At 35.7% G+C, this 21545-nt stretch overlaps 1 protein-coding gene across 5 annotated transcripts in view; it reads right to left on the reverse strand.

Annotated features, from left to right (window-relative positions):
• Nucleotides 1-485: 485 nt before the first annotated feature.
• The window catches only part of SESTD1 (SEC14 and spectrin domain containing 1), a 49537-nt gene continuing 28477 nt past the window's right edge, over nucleotides 486-21545 (reverse strand). For 4 of the 5 annotated variants that reach the window (XM_041473090.1, XM_041473088.1, XM_041473089.1 and 1 more), the window contains 12 exons: nucleotides 20328-20425; nucleotides 19922-19977; nucleotides 17196-17407; nucleotides 13439-13561; nucleotides 10008-10202; nucleotides 9287-9401; nucleotides 8002-8161; nucleotides 5281-5362; nucleotides 4842-4964; nucleotides 4414-4605; nucleotides 2481-2602; nucleotides 486-1230 (listed from right to left, as the gene is read on the reverse strand). In XM_041473090.1, the coding sequence (XP_041329024.1) occupies nucleotides 1101-1230; nucleotides 2481-2602; nucleotides 4414-4605; nucleotides 4842-4964; nucleotides 5281-5362; nucleotides 8002-8161; nucleotides 9287-9401; nucleotides 10008-10202; nucleotides 13439-13561; nucleotides 17196-17407; nucleotides 19922-19977; nucleotides 20328-20425 (1608 nt within the window). In that variant the 3' untranslated portion in view covers nucleotides 486-1100. The remainder of the gene's footprint in view (nucleotides 1231-2480; nucleotides 2603-4413; nucleotides 4606-4841; nucleotides 4965-5280; nucleotides 5363-8001; nucleotides 8162-9286; nucleotides 9402-10007; nucleotides 10203-13438; nucleotides 13562-17195; nucleotides 17408-19921; nucleotides 19978-20327; nucleotides 20426-21545) is intronic. The other variant, XM_041473092.1, reaches the window with a different exon arrangement.

Raw genomic sequence — 21545 nt, forward strand, 5'->3', positions numbered from 1 at the left:
GGTTTCAATCCAATTCCCTCCTCTGAATAAATTTCATTATTACTAATCTCATGGTTTTAAATTATGAACCTCATGTTAATTTCTCTTGCATTACACAAAAACCTTTAACTGCAAAGGTTCCAACAGGGATATTCACATTTTTCAGGATTCTCCATTCAAAGGGAAACAAAGGACTTAAAAATAAAGCACAGGAGACATGTGCCAGTCTTACAAGGGAACAAAACGATTAATATAACACTGACTTAAGCAAATACCATCTTACTTTTGTGCAAGTACTGCTACCAGGAAGAAAGAAAAAATAGCCAGGACTTTCACACCCATCAATAATATTCAAAAGCAGTTCCCTTATACCTACAATGTATTTAATAAGAAAAATTATACAGACTTTCTAAACATAGTGGGGGAATAATTATTTTTACTATCATTTATGATAAAAATGTAACATAAATAATATTTAGAAACACAGACCAGAACAAATTTATCTCAGATTTTAAAAAGATGATTTTTATTAAGCACAAACAGCTTTTAATACATTATCAATACAAATAGGAAAACATCTGTTTAATGAATTTGATATATCAAAGATCTGATGGGCAGGTTCCATACTGGCACAATAAAAATGATTTCTTTTTTTTTAAGTCTTTCAAATTAAAATTACAGGGTTACCACAGTCTACACTGCAGGTACTTTCCTCACAGTCTAAAATTACTACATCACCTGGGCATAGGGGAAGCAAAGAACTAGAGTTTCATAATATGGAACTTCTAACACTTTAATTAGCACCACTCAAAGCTTGCATCAGCTGTCTAACTAAGAAGCAGCTGACAGGTCAGGTAAAGCTTTACAGCAAATTTCAGTGCAAAGTTTACAGTTCCTTTTCATAAGATACTTGGAGTCTATGGTTTCATAGCTTGTTAAATAATTATGGCTTGATAGATGTACAGTATTAAGATGCTGAGAACATTTACTTTGAAAAAAATATGAGATTCGTAACAGCTGTGAAATGCATTTTAATATATTATACCAAATTCTGTAATATGCAAACAACATGCTGGATTACAAACTGAAGTCCTGTTATGAATTCATCGACAAGGTCAGTATTAGCTCTCTGGGGTAGTGGCTTCTGGTTGTCTCAGCTGCTGCTTTTTCAGGCTAACTAACTTCATCTTCTCCCTGATGTGTTCTGCTGCAGAAGCCATATCACTTGGGCTCCCAAAGTACTGCTCAGACCTAGAAAACACCAAAACCACAATTATCACTAGTAAGTCAGTACATAAATACATCTGTTAATTGGAGTAGAAAACACAAAGCAGATAAGAAAAATAGCCACTTTTTCCTCTTGTCATTTAAAAGCCACCTTTAAAAAGCTTTGGAGACTTATTGATGAAGTCTTAACAGCAAATTTTTATGAAATTTTTACAAATACTCAAGGAGCCTTTCATATCCAAAAGACACTCTCAACAGAAGTCTGAGGGTGGTGAGACACTGCGGGTCTAGTGAAAGGTGTCCCTGCCAATGGCAGAGGGATTGGAACTGGATTATTTTTAATGTCCCTTCCAACCCAAACTATTCTGTGATTTGAACATCAAGGCACTATTCTAGAAACACAACTGGATGCTTCCCAACTCTTACCTCCCTTCTCTGGCTCTCCCCCAAGTCCATCTTACAATTCTGCATACTGTGATAATCTATGATACTTGTCTATACATGAATTCTGTGTTTATAAAATTGTTGCATTATTAAAGGAGTCTTCACAGGTTAAGTCAACCACATGCTGTCAAATTATGCCATCTACCTCTCAAACTGAAAGGAATACATGGCTGTGTAATTCAAATACAAAAAAAGAACAGCTGAAATGTTAGGGAAACCACTAACCATGCAGTCAGCAAATGGAGGGTTTGAACAGAATATGTGTTTCAGAAGAACAGGTATTAAATCTTGTTACAAAGCAGAGAAGCTGTACACTTTGGAAACAGCAGTAGGACAAAGGACTTTCAGACAGGCAAAACTGGACAGAAAAGTTATTCTGTGCATGAATAGACTCATTTGAGGAGGTAATAAATAATAAATATAAATAATAAAGAAATATAAATTTATCTTCAATATAGTGGCTTAGATAGAATTGCAAATAAATAGAAATTCTGTAATTCTCATCTGGTATCTTTTTTCAGGGAGAAGAGACTGGGACTGGTCATTCTTCTGTTATTTCTGCATACTGTGCTGGTGATAAGATTGCATAAATCTAATAATCATTCAGTGTTAAAAAGTCACTACTTTAAAAAGGCAGTGCATTAATAGTCATTAAAAAGTCTTTCCCATTTTTTCACAGAAAGCAGACAAGTCCATTTCAAATTTTATAAAAACAATGTCCTCACTTCTCTATTTCAGCAATAAGCCTTCAGGATTACTCTGCATATGAGAGTACTATACAACTTTACCAAAAGCATTATTCCAAAGGCATTAGAAACCATTCTACATACCCATCAGGATAAACTACAGGTACTGTTAGTCTGTCCAACAGTGATTTCCCAACTGCTTCAATTTCATCAAATTGATCCATTTCATTAAAAGCTTCAGGCTGCTCTGGACATTCCTGCAAAATCTGTTTAATAAAAGTAAGAAAATGCAGAATAAAGTACACAGTTTAAGTGCCATTAATTGTCAGAGTCAGTGCTCTTTTGGCATTTCCACTGACACATTTACATGAGATCAACTGACACATATAATTCAATAAAAGAAAATACTGATTTAGAAAACAGTTCAGGCTACCAGTGTTTTGTATTAGAATGTTTTACATTATTTCTGAGAGGGAATAAAAAGCAGTCTTCCTAGACAATATTCCTGTGACAAATATGAAATGCATAAAAATAGTGACCGACATCATTAAACATACAAGACAGTAATGTAAAGGGGAAACACCGTGGTCAACGAAGACTCCTTACAACAGGTTTCAAAACTAAAAACCACGTCTGGCATAGAACAGGTAGGACTAAAAAAATCTGAACACAAGTTTTTCCAGATGGGATTGTAACCTAATACTAACACTCAGTACTCTATTTTCTTCCACTTCTCACTTTTTTCCAAAGCAACATGGATATTAACAGTCTATTTTCCACACAGACTCATTAATATATGTCCAATAGTGAAAGGAGAATTACGTTTTTGAACAAGAGCATTGTTTTGTCAGACATTAATTTGCTTTTCTTTAAATTTAAGATTGCCTAAACCCAGCGATTAACAACTGCAATAATAAAAAAATGCTCATAAACATGGATTGACACATTCCACTCTTCTAGGAGTTTATAAACCACTGAAATTTAATTTGGTATCAGGTAAATCTCTGGAAGGACAGATGATCTATTTCTGCTTTTGTGAACCTCCACCAACTCCCAATGCCTGCAAATGAATAAAGTACACAGCTAATACAAATATTCCACTAATACAAATAAGAAATTAATAAAACCAAGGAGCAAAAGAACCTGAATCCATGCTCTCTTTCAATGACAGAATGAATTTATTTTACCATGTGCAAGATTTGGTTTTTTTTTTTTCAGTTATATGCAATTTTACTATCAATATTTGAGATACGTACTCTAAACTGATTTTTTAAAACACACCACTTGACAAAAAAAAACCCAGCTGTAGACAAAAAAGGCCCTACCCCTCATGACCTATGTTAAAGGACATGGGCTCAAATTTAAGCATATAAAAACTCTCAACATTTTCCCCCTTCAGCAAGCTGATACGGAATAGCAACCAATCCTCATCACATTGTTGCTGACTGCTCATCCTCTACTGTGCTTCTTGCATCACTTGACTGCATGCAGCAGTGAGACATTTGGTTACAGGAGTCTGAAAACCATACCAAGGCAGAGGTGTGTTCAGGAAGAAAGCACGTTCAAACCCCACCAGGTGCAAAGTACAAGAAGGAACAAGACAGCATGTGTGGAAACTAAAGTGGCAAGAGCTGCCCTCATTTACAGTTTGTGAGAAGGTCATCCCATCCAAAATCCATAGAGCTTAAAGGGCAATACACCTTTAACTCTCCAAAGAACTTAAAACACCTGATAACTTTGTATCATACCTTGCACAAAGAAGTGTTCCTGGCTTTTAAGAATTATAGTCTAAAAGACATAAAGAAATGCTTTATCATCAATATCAGAGTTCCCATTTGAAGAGTGCTGTTCTCCTTTTTGTTAAGTGGGCTCTATACCAATACAGGTGTATGAAAAATTATTACATTAAGTACTGAAGCAAATGGTTGGAAAAATATACATAAATTCTTCTTTCTGCCGTTTCTAAAAAAATACTTAGAAAGGGTAAATGTACATACTGACAACTTCATATTTCTTACATTTTGTCTGCCTGAACTCAGGTAAGAAATTTTTCTTCTTAATAAAACACCACACTCACCTTTTCAGCAGTTGAATGAAACGCAACAGCTGTTTCCAACCGGTGTACTCTTTCTTCAGAAGTCACTGTAAACTGTTTCCACACTCTGTTCAGTCTGGGAAGTGTGTCCCCTGAGGACCTTGAAGTGCATCGCAAGGACTGGCATAGGACCACTGTTGCCTGCAGTAGCTGTCTCCCATAATCATAAGTACTCTAAAAATTGGAGGGGATGGGAGAGTAAGTGCTTGTAAAACCCTGCATTTTACCTGGCAATGAAATAGCATCTTAAAGCAACTTCAGCAATCAATTTCTTCACTCAGGCATTGAGGCAAACCAGTAAGACCAGTGACAGCTGTTCAATGACTGTCCATACAGATATTGATTCTGTTTAGGAGAGGATGTGAAACTGCACAAACCCCATATTGCTAAAAAAACAAAACACATTTCACCTGTGCAACATCAACAAATTTTCGATGTTTCTCCAGTAAAACTTTTGTTTCTTGAGCATCATCTCCCAGTCGGATGTGTGTCTTCAGAAGAGCATCCAACAGTTCACTTAACCATTCTACTGCCTTAAAAACAAGCCAAAAGAATAAAAACTAACACATTAAAAAGAAATTAAACCAGAAGGGTGATGTTACTTCAGTACTAGCATATACTTTTGATACAGAAAAAGTTAAATGAGCTGTAACAAGCTAGTAGATCATACAATCCCCAAATATACTATTTGCAGACATTGCTATATCCTTTATTTTCACTTAACATATTCCCTAGATAAAACTATATTTGAAAGTTGTAAAAAAAGTACTGTAAAACTACCAGCCCCCATAAATTAACCCAGTGGACTACAAAGATCAGAATGATGAAATTCTGGAGGTATTTCCATACCTGAGCAGCATCCTCTTCACATTTAAATAGCTGCACCATCTGAAGCATCTTCAGTCTCCGCACATCCACCATATCCTCACACCTTAAACAGCAGCACAGAAAGATTCATCAACACATGTACAGCAGGCACAAAACACTCTGACATTGACAGCAATGTTTTCAAGTCAGAAACATTAAGATACAAGCATTCATGAAAAGGTGATCAAAGCTGCTTAGCTTGGCCAAAATACCTCATGCCGCAGACAACAGTAAGGAACTTGCAATAAGTAGAACTGAGCACTCCAAGTCACCAAAATCACGGACCCTCAAGATTCCTGATATGGCTATGCTGGAGGCAGTAACACCAGAGACAGCTACAAGGTGTTGCAGCAGCATCCCAGGTTCCTTACCTTGCTGCACTGGTAAGCTCTGCAAAACAGAGGCTTATGTGGCTAAGACAGACCTTATCCTACTAAAATTCACATGAAAGCAGGCTTCAACCTGACATAATTCTGAACTGTACTGTTTGTTGGGGGCAATGTTATCTCGATGAATACAATGAGGCTGTTTAAAAGATAATATATTTTTCCATTTTTAGCTGACTACAGATGGTAATATCTGAACCCTTATATGATTATGTCCTTTGCTTTACTTGTCAGCAAGCATTTCAAAATCTAATTGATATAAAAACTGACTCTAATTATCTTGGTCTGAGTTGAGCACAGTTTGCAGTTCTTTCTCCAGAATTCCAATAAAAGTGTTGAAAGTCCTCTTTCCACAATGAGACCTAAGCCAATACATTTAGCAGAATGCTTTCCACTTCAATTTCAGAGCCGACTAAGTAAACAGCAAGACTCACGCTCCTGTTCAGTGCAAATGGAATTACTAATGTCAACAACAGTTGGCTTTATAAGCAAACGCAAAAGACTGTGTGCATGATCTTTCCCAAACTGGTTACAAACATAAGCTCTTCCAAAGAACAGTTTGTTAGCATGCTGCATATTTTGTTACATGTCCTGCAATGCTTACAGAAGGGACATCATCTGCTCTAATAATGCAGGAAAACAGTTCATAGGTTCCAAAATCATAAATAAAGCAGCAAAATGCACCTAAAATAAACATTACAACACAACATATCTTGTAAATAACACAAAAGATTCAACAGAATTTGGGAAAAAAATTAAATGTCACAAAAAATACTACTACATGCTACTTAGAGATAGTTATTTTTTTTCCTTTTTTGTCTCTCATCCAGGCTAAATAACCTTGTTTAATCATTCACAATCTGAAAGCTGCTTCATACTTTTGTCTGGAAATATTTTTGATGCTTTAGTCCTCTAACCGACTTCCCACAATTCTGTAACCCTTCTGAGAATACTAGACCAGAATTGTGTAACACAAACAGAAATGGACTACCAATCTATACAGTGACACAATGACATTCTTTCAGTTTTTTATTGCTTTCCTAATAATTCTTGGCATTCTACTTGCTTTTCCCTGTGTGTCTGAACACTAAAGCAATTTCTGCAAGTTTTCCAATGTTTATCTCTGAATTCACAGCTGATTCAGTATCCATTACTGTGTATACAAAGTCTTCCCTTCTCCCATGTACATCTCTTTTCTCAGTATGGAATTCCAACTGCCATTTTACTGCACAGTGACATGTCCTCTGTAGCTTTTTGCAGCTGGCCCTCTAAACACAAGTTTTGCTTAAATTAATAGGCTTCAGAGGGCAGACTTAAAACAGTATTTTCTCTAAGCACTACCAAAACACATAGCTCCTTACACTAAGCTCTCTAACAAAACAATTTAAGAACAGTGGAATTAATTTGTAAAAAGGACAATTTGATGCTCACTAGACCTTGCTGTGGCCTAGAGGCACCTCTTTGCTCAGCCAATGCCCTTGAACGCCAGGCCCTTTCTGTGGACAAAATTGCATTGTCCCAGGGCTTCCAGCAGTATTACTGGCAATAGCATCTAATTCTTTCACACTGTTGAGTAGAAAAAAAAAAGGCAGTACTACAGAAAATCCAGTACTACTACATCTTTAATTAAAAATAATCAAATTTTGGAGGGAGAGGATGATAGCAAAATCCATTCTTCTTATAAATTCAACTCCCAACAACATTTTTCATCATCTCCTACTCTATATGATTTTCCAAAACTCAAATGCCTCATCCTAGGGTGACTGCATGGTCCTGTATCTCATCATCTGCTCTTTTGAAATCTGTCATCTGTGCCTCCATTTTGTACCATGCCCCCTCCAACACCCCCTCATTTGTCTTCCTATCTTCAGTAATGAAACTACCACACTCAAAGGACAGAGCTTGTGATAAGGAGGATAAACAAGGCTGTTTAATACATAATTTTACATCCATCACTGCTACTGTAATTGTTATACTCCCATCTCAAACTGCTAACATATAAAAGACATCTCTTGCATATTTTCATAACTCATATAAAAGGAATGTATAATTTCTGAGCATTTACAAGCACAGGAAAGCATTCAAGTACTCCATCCAGTACCAAAATACAAAAGGTGCTTATTTTTAGGAATACACTACAACAGATTAGTCAGGGAAGTTTCTGTCCCATTCAAATACACTACAAATATAAATTACAGTTGTAATACATCCCTTAACTGAACATGAAACAAAATGGGCTCTTTACAACAAACTACATTGTATAAGAAGTGACTTGTTAATTCACAAAAATCTTAATGACTTGAATTGTTGTTCTTACCTTTGTTTTCTTAGCTGCATATCTTCCATCACTCCTTGGATATGGTCTACATTTTCTTTGTTTTCAATGGTCACATCTTTCCCATAGGCCCAGGATGCCTGGTTAGATATCTGATCAAGAAGACTTTGACCTTTCTCACGCAAGCCTTGCAAGCCTAAGTCTAATACGAGAACAAGGAAAAAAAAGGTCAGTGATCACTCAGAATTTCGGTGGGTTTTTCCCCCAATGGAGAGAGAAGAAGCAACAGAATCATACATGAACACTGGAACCTGGAAAATCACAAGGACATTACGATGTCCTTCACTGCCCTTTCCAACTCATGTTTGAGTGACCATTTGCCTACATTAACAAACAAGTAAGGCTTTGCTATTTTATGACATAGCAGATAATAAGAAAAGGAATAGAAGTTGATAGTCTGTCAGCTTTTCAGCATTTACATAGCTAATTAGTGTCTTTCATCCACACAGTTACATAATTCCTAAAATATTTATTACTGCTAAGCAGTTGCAGCCTACGTATTCTTCCACTGCTGGCAGAAGTTACTACTTTATAATACATCTGATATGGCTGATACAATTTTTTACACTGAAATTTGTCAACCCTTGGGATCTGCTGTTACATCTCTTATTTGGCAGCTCTACTATTTGTTTTCCTGAAGGAATATCTCATTTATGTATCAAACTGTTATATTCCAATCATACCTACTTCTACCATAAATTTTCTTCTTTGCAGCTCTTTCTCCCACAACTTAATGAACAAGCTGATCACTGTAAACCTCTTCAAACTGAAATAATTCCATATGCTTGACAGTGTAACAACCTTCAATGTGCCATTTATTAACATATACATTCAAAGTTACTGCAAAACACCCAGTACAAGCATTCTAAACTGAGTGGATAAAGCCTTAACCATCAAGGCATCAGTTCTGGAGACAAAAAGATCATCTAAACACTATAATCCTAAGTCACTAAAGAAGATTAATGGGGGAAAGAAGTTTGTTTACAGATGAAATGCATGATAATAGCATATAAGAAATATATATATTAGATGTAAAACATTTAAAAGACAACAGTTCCAGATCACTTCCCCAGACAATACTACCACACAGCAGATGGCATAAGCCAGCCCAAGGTAGCTCAGTGGAACATTACATAGTGAGGAATCAGAAGTCATAAGACCTTTTCCCCCTGCTTTTTGGGTGATTCTTTTTAAAAGGCATTACTCTTTCTTCCCCCCGTAATGCACTCATTAGAATGTGTGTGTCTGAAATGCAGAAATATCTTACCAACACTTTTCAATTTCTCTTCCAGTAGTTTCAATGTCTGTTGAATTGATGCTCCATCTGCTGGTGCTACATCCACACACAACATTCCTAGTAAACCATCCAATTGCTGAGACAACTAAAATGTAAGAACATAAATGCTGATATTTAAAAAGAAGTTTGAGCTTCAGATGGTTGGGTCTACAATCTTCTAAATGTCTGGAAATTTGTCATTTTCAAATTTCTTTTAGCAGCTACAGGAAATGAAAGTCAAGATGAAAGATAAATGACTCATCTGCCTTGTAGAAATCCAAGAGCACACATCCCTAGATGGTGGGAGAGGAGAAGCCAAGATTCTACTTGTTTTTTAAGAAAAATACAGGATACGAACATGCCATTTTACAAAAAAAAACTATGAAAAGTACAACAAATTCCAGTTCAATTAACACATATGCCTTTAAATAAAAAAAAGAGGGGTGAAAAACTAACTTTTCAACTAGTAACTTTTTTGTTTCAAATACTACTGAAATGTAAGACATATTAAAAAGTACTTCCCTCCTAAAACAAGTGGGAGCCCATTTTCTCAGTGTTTCAATTACAGTAAATTACAACTTACAGCATTTTCCAAGTGACATTATATTTCCCCTCATATCCTTGAATATTTTTCCAATGTATTCAACATTTACAATACTAAGGCACCAACTTATTGACCCCGCCTTAAAAAAAATTTAAAAGAAACACTTACATCCTGGGCAACACTGTGGAATTCAAGTGCAGCTTGTAATAGGTTCTGCCTGAATTCCAGCTGACTGGCCTGCCTGTAACACACATCACTCAGCTGTTGCTGCAATGCTTTCAATTCCACAAGGTCCTCCTCATCCCCTGCATTTAGAAGAGCTGCTATCTGCTGATTAAGCTCAACATAAACAGCAAACCACTCCTAGAAACACAAGAAGATGAAGAATTAAAAATGCCAAATACAATTCTATTTCTCTTAAATGGTATACATCCAACTGCAGGCTAATAAATAAACAGATTGAAAAAGGAGGTTATTACAGATTGCACTATTTCACAGAGAAGGAAAAAATACTCCTGATTTCAAATCAGCTCTCAATGAAGTGCTTAGTAGATGTTAATACACACACTGTAGAATAAAAAAATTAGTGCAGAAAGATTGGAAGAATTCAATGCATGGCTCCTAGTCCCAGCACAAACTTCCACCAAAAGAGGAATTGCACCATTTTAAAATAAATTTGTAGTCCTTAAATGTCTGTACTTGTTCTACTGAAATAAAAGATTATTTTTGCCAAGTTATCAGCTATTATAAAAAGCTGTTCACAAGTGATACTTTCAGTGACATGACTGAAACTAGCAATAATTTCCTTAAAATATTTAGAAAAAATACTGCTGATAACAAAGTGGAAGCAATCTCTATCTTCTGATCAAAAGAGAGTCCAGGCACAAAATCTTGAAAATGATCCTTGTTACTTAATAAGTAAAGCTTTATACTATTTAATTCAAAATGTGCAGATTTGTTTTTCACATGGCTTGATTACTGAATACATATGTAAGATTTAGTTATGTTGTCCTGTTGGTGTATTTGCAGAGGAAAATAGTTCAAATATTTAACAATTTGGTGAGATTTAAAAACAGCTTGATACATCCAGATCACATTCACCTCTTGCATGACTGAGATGCCTGTAAAGTAAAATGTGTCTGCTCAACAGCCTAATTTTGACCTTGAAGTGTCCTATGTATTTCTATGGAACAGCACCATCTATTGGCCTATAATATTTGATTTCATTTGTATTCTTGTCTCGCTCCTATTGGGATGTTTAGAATTTTGTAAATTATGTCTTCAGCTTTTGCATCATTTATTTACAAATCATGCAAAACGGAGTATAAATATCCATATTGTGATTTTTTTTCTTTTTTTTCCCAGAGCTGCCTCTACCATCTGTTCACAGAAAAAAAGAGTATGAAAAGAGCAAGGAGGGGAACAAAGATAAAGCAATGAAAAAGTTAAATTAGCAATCAGCCAAAAATTTAAGAGCAGAATAAATTTCTCATCTGTCCCAAAAGGGGCAACTATGATGACACAATGTGAAAACATCTTCCATTGTGACATGTACTATGGATACACAGATTCAGCATAATCAGTTCACAAAAACAGCTCTTTGACACTGAACATGCAAATCCAGCTAAATGTGACATAGAAACTATAATATGAGAAGTAAAAAAAAAAAAAAAAATTAATATGCTTAGGGATTTTGGGTTTTGGTGGTTTTTTTTTTTCAGTTTTTATTTTAGGCATTAAAGTAAGAGTTGCAGCAATTTATTTTGATCAAACTATCAGTAAAATTAAGATACCAGCAAACCAGGTATAAAAGTGTGTTTCTCATATTTTTCATGGGAGAACTTTGGCACAGTTATATGTTACAGCTCAAACCCACGGAGCAAGGACCTGCTCAAAAAAAACAGTTCCAGTGTATTGCTCATGAATAAAACTACCAGAAAATTACCCCGCCTCAAAATGCAACCACCCTGTCCCCACAAAAAAACCAAACAAAAGTGCATCCTGTGGAACTTATTTTTGTCACTTCACAATAAATTGAAGTAAAAAAAATATCTTCAAAACAAATCAAACGTTTTTGCAAGACTCTTCAAAATACTCTAATCAACATTAAACAGAAGGTGATGAAAGAAAGCAAGCATACAAACTGTCAATTCAATTATTAGGAGAGAAGAACCAGGAAAACAAGGAACGAGGAAGCTAAAAATCAAAGGAAAAGGCAAAGCACATTTTTCTAGTGCTGTTGACAAAAAATGGTTTTAATCTCTGAACAGGCATCCAAATGTAAGGTAGGAAAGTGGTCTTCCAATTACTTCTTTTGATGTAAAATAAAATATTTCTGACTGTTAGTTCTGAAAACTCCTGCCAGCACCTGAGAACCAAGCTGTGCTCCATGCTGTCAGTGCTTCAGCACACTGTAGGGCAGCCTGCAAACTTCAGTGGGATTTCAAGGACTGCATTTAGCCCCAGCTAAAACACAGTTTTCTGTTACAGATATCCAAGTGAAAACAAAGTATGTTCAGTCTTGTTTTCTCTTTTCAGTTTGAAATACCAATATGACTAAAAGACAGCAAAATTTATTTTTGTCATTTAAGTAGGTAGTCTAGGGTGTTTGTGGGTTTTTTTTCCTTTCTAATTAGGATTTCAACTGCATGATGTTTTACCCTTCAGAAGGTACTGACTTCCACAATGCTTGAAGAGCTTGAAACAATGACAAGACAGAGGAGATGGGATTTACTTAACCTAACACAGACAGCTACTCTGCTGCATCCAGCAAGGAAACCATCCTCACTGCAGGTGGAATCAGTAGAACTAGTGTTGTCTAGAGTGCTGTATTTCTCAGACTAATGGTTTGGGGCTTTTTTTTTCCCCCTTAAATTACATCTGAAAAAATATAAACCAGTGACTGTTTTTATTGTCATTACTGCAAACAGAGCTTAGGAAAAGTGGACAGAATTGCCAGTGTCTATATCAAGGAAAGTCAGAAAAGGTGAACAGCACTGCGAGCAAAACTCCCTTTGGGAGCACTGAATATTCATAACCTAATTATAGTTAATCATCTGATGGAAAGATAAAATTCTACTGAAGCTTAGGAAGTATTCAAAATTAGAAGCAAAGGCATCAAGTTAGTGTAGTTACAAAACACCATCCTCATGATTTCATTATGAACATAAAGTATATCTAAAGTCTTGATCAATACAAGTCTTAAGCTGGTTTCAGCTACTGCTAAGTGTAGTCTAATAGAGATAAAAACACTAAGTTATTCACCTGAGAAGTGCAGGACTTGTCAGACATTTTGGCAGAGAGGAGAAAGTAAATTTATTCCTTCTACTCTACATGAAAGTTTAAGAACTGCTATAACATACTAAACCCAAGACAAATCACAGATAGAAATCTGCATTTTGCTACAATAGAAAAACATTAATATGCAAATATATATATATGACCACATTAGTTCTATAACTGCTCGGGTAATTTCCCCTGTAACTCAGAACATCATGCACTATGCAAAACTCCTAGATACTCATAACCAAAATACATTGCTCATAACTAAATGTACATAGAATTATTTTGGTACTTGAAAAGGGTATGGGAAATCTCACACTGTGCTGACTCTCAATCTCTTCATGCTTCTGTTGCAAAGCTTGTGAAGCTCTAATGGAATCTCCTATTCCCCACTGGGTTCTTAGCTGCTCTGATCCAGGTCCTTCAAGCCAATTGACAACCTGTCAGAAAGATGAAGATGATAAAAACAAAGTAGCAAATCAATTATTCAAAAACTAGTATGAGCAGAATTTTGTAACACAAGCAGAAATTCAAAAAAGCATGTTTATGAAAAAAACAGATCTTTTCAGCTCTGCAAAAATCTTGTTGTTGAATCCATTCACATCCTCCAAAGTTTTAAGTAGAAAGTACTTTTCATAAACCTTAATCTGTCAGCTCCACGAAAACAGGTGGCAGCTATGACAAGATTTTTCAAACAGACAATTGTCATTTCATATTTCTTGTCAATAAAAGAGCTCAAAACACAAAGATAATGGACCTCTTGTGTTCAAACCACAATTTTTTTTTGCCAAAGTGATTACAATGCACAGTTGCATTCAGCCTCACACCTGAGAGCTTTCTCTGTTTTTTTGCTGAATAAACTAACACTCAAGTAAAGGATACATACTTGTTTCAAAACTAAACTTACACACCAACTTGCTCTATTCAAATAACAGAAACCTGTTACTGAGTTTTTGTGGCCACATCTAATGGAATTTATCTTTACAGGGTCACAGTAACACAACTTTGGACTACAGTATCGGATTTCTTTTATTATTATTTTGAAACTATTTTTTGATGTAAATATTACTCAAAGCAAAGCAGAATGTCTCAAATTTTGGTTTCTTTACACAAATCTGAATTATCAGCTAATATCTATGGGAAAATTTCCTGATAAAATTTTAAATATCTGGGAAACAGAGATTGCTGCAATGAAACCAAGTGCAGAAGCCACTTACTACTGGAGTCCTGAAGTAAGGAAATGCAGGAATACCTCTAGATTCTGAACCTTAGTAAAAAGGCATAGGAAGCCAGCTTCCTGTCTTTAATGTTAGTTTTGTTTAAACTTCAATCACAACACAGCTTCACACAGATTTTCAGGAAACATAATACAATACACAATGTAACCCCACAGCCATGAAGACAAATGAAACAGGGACTAATTGGACCATATTCCTAGTGCTGCTAGACTGCCCTGCAACAGCAATCAAGAACAATTATCATTACAGAAGGCTACTCAACTCACTCCATCTCTGAGTCATCTGCCTTCCCACTGCCCTTTTTGCCCCATGCCAAAGCAGTGTTTCAGAGCATACATTCATTACTCCAAAAGCATTCTCAGTCTTCCTTGCTTTTACCATTTCTAGGACAAATTAAGACTCTACAATTGCAGGTTATTTTTGTTTAAAGAGAAACTTCCTGTTGTGCTCAGCACCTCTGCACAGCTGTTATGGGTTAAATATGGAACTGACCTAGAAGTGAAGGGACCCAGATGTCCCCCTCTAAGGTCAGAGTGGCCTGGAAAACTTAGACATGGAAACGACAGTTCTCATGCAAGTCTGAAACAGTGGACAAGGCTACTGCTTAGCAGTTGCCCTGTCTGGCCAAGACCACCTCCCCATTACCAGTTTCCAGCAACTACTGCACTGACTCTGCAACTGCTCAGGCCAGCACATGGCTGTTCTTGTGACAGATGCCTAAACTGAGGAGGGAAGAGTCACTAGGGGACATACAGAAAAATGTGATGTAATTTTCATAAAATAAACTTTAAAATCATTAATGACAAGACTACTGCAAGAGGTCACAATTATTTTTGTGAATTAATATTAGAAAAATAGTAATTAACACCTCTGCCTAAGGAAGGACAAAGCCAGAGTTTATCCTAGCCTACAGAGTTACAATAATAACCAGCATTTAGAAAAATTGCTTCTTACCAAACATCTGATGATCATTGCAGCCTTTACATTACAAAATGAAAGACAAAAGAGAGGGAAACAAAACCATGAAGCACAAGCAAAGGGGGCCATTCAAAAGAGAGGGTAGGATATTGAAAGCATAAGGGAGAGAATTGGTTTTGGATTAAGAGGGCTTTGAGATAGGAGTAAGAACTAAGCACACCACAGTAAGGAGAAGCAGCAAATAGTGAAATTGAAACAGGAACACAAAAGCAATCCAGGAGCGGTTAGCAATATAAGATGGTACACAAATAATGAAATATAAATGTAACTGTAAAGGAAGCTAGCAGAAAATCAAAACACACACCAAAAAAACCAAGCTAGCAACATAAGGGGAAAAACACCCACTCTAATTAAAGTACTGTAAGCACTGTTATAGGGCAACTTCTGTTTATTCTGTCAAAATAAATTCCACGGCACTTTGCCTCTATTAGCTTCCTTCTGTACATCATTAGCTTCCTACTTTTAGCCTTTAACTCTATCTATTAACCTAATTTTTTGCTGTAAACCCAAAGGAAATGAAATAATTTCCCAGATTTAGTAAGTTTTTCTTAAATACTTGCATGCAATTTAGAAAGCTTTTAAACACATTTTTTAAAAAGCTGATTCATTTGGCAAAAGAGCATAACACATTCTTCCTGTGTACTGAAACACAGTTCACTTGCCAGGTAACATATGTAGTGTACACACAGCAAACAAGTAACTATTTCTACTACAAATACTGCAAAATGAGGCTGAATAATGGTAAACTATTCTACTTAAATGCATTAACAATGTCAGTTTGCCAAAGTACAATAAAAAACACATCTTATTCAACCTCTGAAACTTAAACACAGAAAAAAAACTTCATCTGATTATACCCACAGCTGTGCTGATGTGCTCTATATAGGATTATATTAATCTCTCATAATTTTAATACTTCCAGCTCAATATATCATCAAATGACATCTGCTTTTTAGATTTTTTTACAGTAATCAAATTACTATAGAAATCAAAATTATCTCCTCATGAGATTTGTATTTTCAATGTTAGACATCTCAAAACTGATTAGTTTTTATTTTTACCCATATCTACAATGCTGTAAAGTGCAAGTACTCGACATGCACTCCCTCATGCATTAGAAATGCCAATGTTGAAAGGTTAAAAGCAATTATCTATTCAATTTTCTGCTTATTCAAACTATACAGAATCTTAAAAATACACATATCTAATTTCAAGTGATATACACAAGAAGAACAAATTAATTCCATTTCCTTGATTTTCTCTACTGAGACTGTGCTGTGAAAATGTTAAAAGTGCTAATTACATGGCTGTTTCCAAAGGACTAAGCCAGTTCATCATGACCTTTAACATGCAATTGATTAGGAAGTTTATATTCATTCTTGTCAGGGCGTTCCTGAAATACAGACAGTTTAAGCACATCAGCTTAGGTTAAACCACCAAGCATCAGACAAATAAAGGAATAAATAATAGCTTATCTTCAGCAACAGGAACTTTAAATGCTGTGGGCAGGGGAAGGTTTTCAACTCTCAAGCTGATGCTCAGTCAAGGTGTTCCTCTCTTGGCTAGCAGGGCAGGCATTTGCACCCCCAACAAAACAGCCATGCACTGCTACATTGCCCAGCAAAGGGACAGCCCCAAGGCAAGAGAACACATTTATAGCAACCTCTACATAACAGAATAGCCCTTGGAAAGTCACTGTGGCAGCCACAATGCAAAGCACTGTATGAAAGCAGCACATTGACATTTGTGGAGTGACGGGAGGCATGAAGGTCTCCCCTCCGACTTTTGCAAAAATCACAGTCTGGGACTTGAGCTCAAAACTCCACCTCACTGCATTGAAGGAGAGCTCCAAGCTTACCTGCATTACCTTCTGCTGAATCTCCTCTAGCTGTGTGCGTTTGCTTCGCTGCCTACAAACCTCCTGGTAGCGGGTGTACTGCTCTCTGAGGGAGTCCAACAGCTTCATGACCTGCGGCTGAGCCAGCAGCTCATCGTCCATCGGAGACCAGGAGACCCCTCCGTCAGATCCATTGAACCGACGCTGCTGTAACTCAGACAGCAACTCGTGACCTTCAGGAATACATAGAATGATGTGGTTAATCTAGATTCAAACACATAACCCATAAAAAACAGCAGTAAGATTGCCTGCTTTTAAACCATCAGCAGTGCATTTCTGCAGCTAAATGATCTTTCATCCATTGGGCACATTTAACGATACAATTTCATGCAGAGCTTCGGTTGCAGTTTCTGGGGCTGGATCAATCAGTCATAAAACAGAAGAAAAGAAATGTGGTATATTTCAGATATATAAAGGAGGTACTGTGACTAACATTCAAATTGACAATAGCACTGATTAATGTAAGGAAAATTGAAAGTACAATCCTGAGTCTGAAACAACTCTCAAGTATTCTGATTTACTTCAAAATGGTGAGTAGTATTCAAAGTATTTCTCTCAAACAATTCATGTTCATATATTGAATGAATGCTCTGGAGGCACTAAACATCTGACTATATAATTTCTCTGTTGTCTTTCAGGATTTTTATAGAAAGTACAACTCCTTCACAGAGAGTGTGAAGCTGAATAATAACTATAAAAAATATTTTCAGTGTTCTGTTCTCACCTGTCTTTGCCCTTCATGCTCTTAAGCATCACATCAATGTACAGCATCTCTAGAGTGCAGTGACTTTGATATACACAAAAATAGCATGCTTTGACTATTTAATCTTTTGCTTAAAGTGTTTGAAGAATATTATTGTTGTGTTAAAGTTCTCAGTATGTAAACACAACACTACAAGTAAATCCAGACCATCGATTTGTTCCTCAAAAGCTCAGTGAAACAGTTAAAATAACAGAGTGTTTGGTCACTGAAGAGACGTTAGTGTGAAAGGGAAAATGTACCAGTTGGAAATCATTAGTTCTGCAGGTCTTAAACACAACAGTTCACTAGAATAAAAAACCTACTACTTGAGTAATAGTAATACCTCAAGGAAAAGGTAGAAACTAAAGACTAAGTTCAACTGCTATTATTGAGACATTCAAAATGCCAAGGGCGCTTTGAAGATCGCAGCAAACAACTTTAAATTACTATGCATTTATTACTATGAAATGGAAATATCTCAAGAACTCAAATACATTTTGCTATACTATAGCACAAACATCTTGAATTTCATCTTTTATAACACTCCAGAGATAGGCACAGATAGCTGCAGAGCAAACAGACTTAGGCTTTTGCAAGTTTGTTCTTCTGGGGTAATTTTGAAATGTTATTGTATTGTTTCAGCAGCAAAGGATCACCATTTTTCCATGTAAAACCATCTTTTTGAACTAAGTTCTTATCAAATTCTATGTACCATAGATCCATACATATGGATTTGAAGCTTGTGAAAAGAACAGTACCTGTAGATATGGAAGACAGAAGCCTTTTATCTACACTCTCTGTTCACAACTGTCCTTAGGAGATAAGTATTTAACTGGGGAGAGTTTAATCTTTCTTTTTCTCAGTCTTTCAGTACAGAGAAAGGTTGCCTCTTAAAACTCCCATGATTTAGCCATGAATTTAGAATTCAGAATATGCTGAAGTGGAAAGGAGCCATAAGGATCATCTAGTCCCATGGAAGCTATTAAACTTCATACCACCAAAAAAAATTCATTACCAGGATTAAGAAAACAGAGAATGCATGTAAGGTAATGGGCTAAGGAGTCATCTGCTTACACAAAAATGAAGTGTTTTTTTGTCCAAATATCTTTACTATTACACAAGGATACACAAGCTAAAATCTAGTGACACTGTCTACAGACAATTCATGTTTTAAAAACTTCAAAGACCGGAGTAAGAAACAATTGTTTCACATTTTTACTCAAATCAGTATTATCCCACATCTAGATAAGCTGAATTTTTACACAGAGGGCACATAAAGCCACTGTGATAAGTATTTCACATGATCCACACTTTAGTTTATAGGAGGCTACAAGGTAAAAATTCTAAGCACTCAGACTCTGATCATCACCTAACACTATGCATTACTTATTCCATAAAGACACAAATTAAAAAAAAAAAATCCAGTCCAAATCAATACACTATTATACTTTATTGCAAATAGGAAATTCGCCCTAAACCAAACATGTTAAAGAATCCCAAATCATTTAATGCTGAATGGAGAGTCCAAGAAGCTTCACTTTTCTGACAGATGATCATCTCAGAACTAGACTGATGCAAACTGTCAGAACTGTGCAGCAAAATGCTTTCTGTATTGTAACCATTTGGTTGTTACTGAGATTAATCCATTCTATAAGGCAAATATATTGACATCAGCAAGAAACAAAGCATTCCCAAAATTAAACATAACAGTTATGGTAATATTGTAATAATGTTAGTGGGACTACAGAAGTATTTAAAAAGACTTGTTTGGAGTTCTTCCATTTCTCAGCATCACTTTTTTAACCCAAAGATTACAGTAGTTGATAAGCTTGTTACATTGTGAAGATGTAAGATAACAACTGTGCCCTCCGTGCTTCCACTTGGGAATCTAAAATGAATTATATCACTTTACTGACCAACATTCTAATTTTTTGACTTACTGTACCTGTCTGCAATACTGTCTCAGGATCAACTGATGGAAGGAAGTTCAAATCTATTGATCTTTGAAAAAAAACAAACACATTATTAAAATTTCTATTACAGTAGCTAAAAACTTCAGCTAAGGCTGGAACTCCCTAAGAGTCTTAAAAGACTAGGTTTTTTTCTCAGTTAGTGAAATTGTCACTTTTTTAACTCATTAAATCAAAACACAAATGGAGATGCATGCAAACAGTTGAATGAGAATCCATCTATACACACACTCACTTACTTTGCAGTCTACATTATAAACATTTAGAATTTCTTTACACATTTCAAGGTATTTAAGGTTTATCATTTTTTCAGTATTTTTCTGAAATTCAAATAAAATCTTATAGTCCAAAAGTACTGATTTCAAAAAGTGAATCACATACCTCTCCCTCTCCTGTTGAGTTCCTTTATCACTTCCATTGTTAATTAGAGCAAGCTCATCCAGCAAAGATGTTGATTCTTTAGTGAACTTTTCAAATACCTAAGTAAGAGGAAGGTTTCAATTTAAGAAATAATTTCAGCTAGCTGAAGGCATCACTGCAAATTTATTCAGTGGTTCCATTAGTATACTTCAGTCTCTATATGGTGTAATTATTTCCCAGCATTCAGATGGTAGGGAGAAAACAACAGAAAACAAAGTTTTGTTCACAGAACACTTAAGAGCACTAAGATTCTTTAGGAAGATAGTAAATATTACACTGAATATAATGAATACTGAAAAAAATCAAGATATCTGCAAAACCTGGAAGATCTTAGGGACATATTTATTCTGCATCTTAATTTAAGCCTTTAATAATGCCAGAGAATCAAGGCATGTTGCACAGCTACTGGCCAGATTACTTTGAAGGATTAAAATAATTTTGTAAAGATTCCAGCTTCTACTCACTATTAAAATGGACCATATTGTAATGAATAACTAAAATAAAAGAAAAATTTTGTATTGTATTATATTATATAGAAAGATTACATAGAATAAAATACCCTCATCAGTTTCATTGAACTCAGGGGCTTCTGATCTCAGATACCACCTGTACAGTCAAGACACTGTGCTGTGTTCAGACAATTCCTCCGTCCCTGACTTCTGAGGGTTGGTTTTGCTTTTTAACAGAACTGAGCATGACTGGGTGTCTTACGTGACATGCACAGTAATCTTCAGGTATTTTTGCTGTTATTAAATTATTAATCAATAGCTTGCCAATGAACTTTCCTTCACTTATCTAGGACTACTTAAGATTTCAGAGGAGAGCAGGTGCAGTTGCAACACAACTGGAGACCCTAGATGGAGACACACATTTTCAGAACAGATTACACAGGAAGAGAACACACTGTGTCAATGAAGATTTAATATTGTTTTGAAAATTCTATTTAAATAACTGAAAAGCAAGTATCAATGAAGAAAAGATTAAGAACATTCTGGAGAGCTATGCATACCAACAGTTGCTTAAAAAATTTGTGCTGATTAATAATTAAAGGGTGTTGTTGTTCCTGGACATTTACTGCTTCTTGGTCTGCTGGGGAAATTGCACTGACAGAGGTTTTGGTGTAGGACACGTTAAAACCACAGGAACCAAGAACTAAGAGATAACCCAGGAGGATCTGCA

This window comes from Pyrgilauda ruficollis, unplaced genomic scaffold (genome assembly GCF_017590135.1).
Source record: "Pyrgilauda ruficollis isolate IOZ18807 unplaced genomic scaffold, ASM1759013v1 scaffold3, whole genome shotgun sequence".
In the NCBI taxonomy this organism is placed as follows: Eukaryota; Metazoa; Chordata; class Aves; order Passeriformes; family Passeridae; genus Pyrgilauda; species Pyrgilauda ruficollis.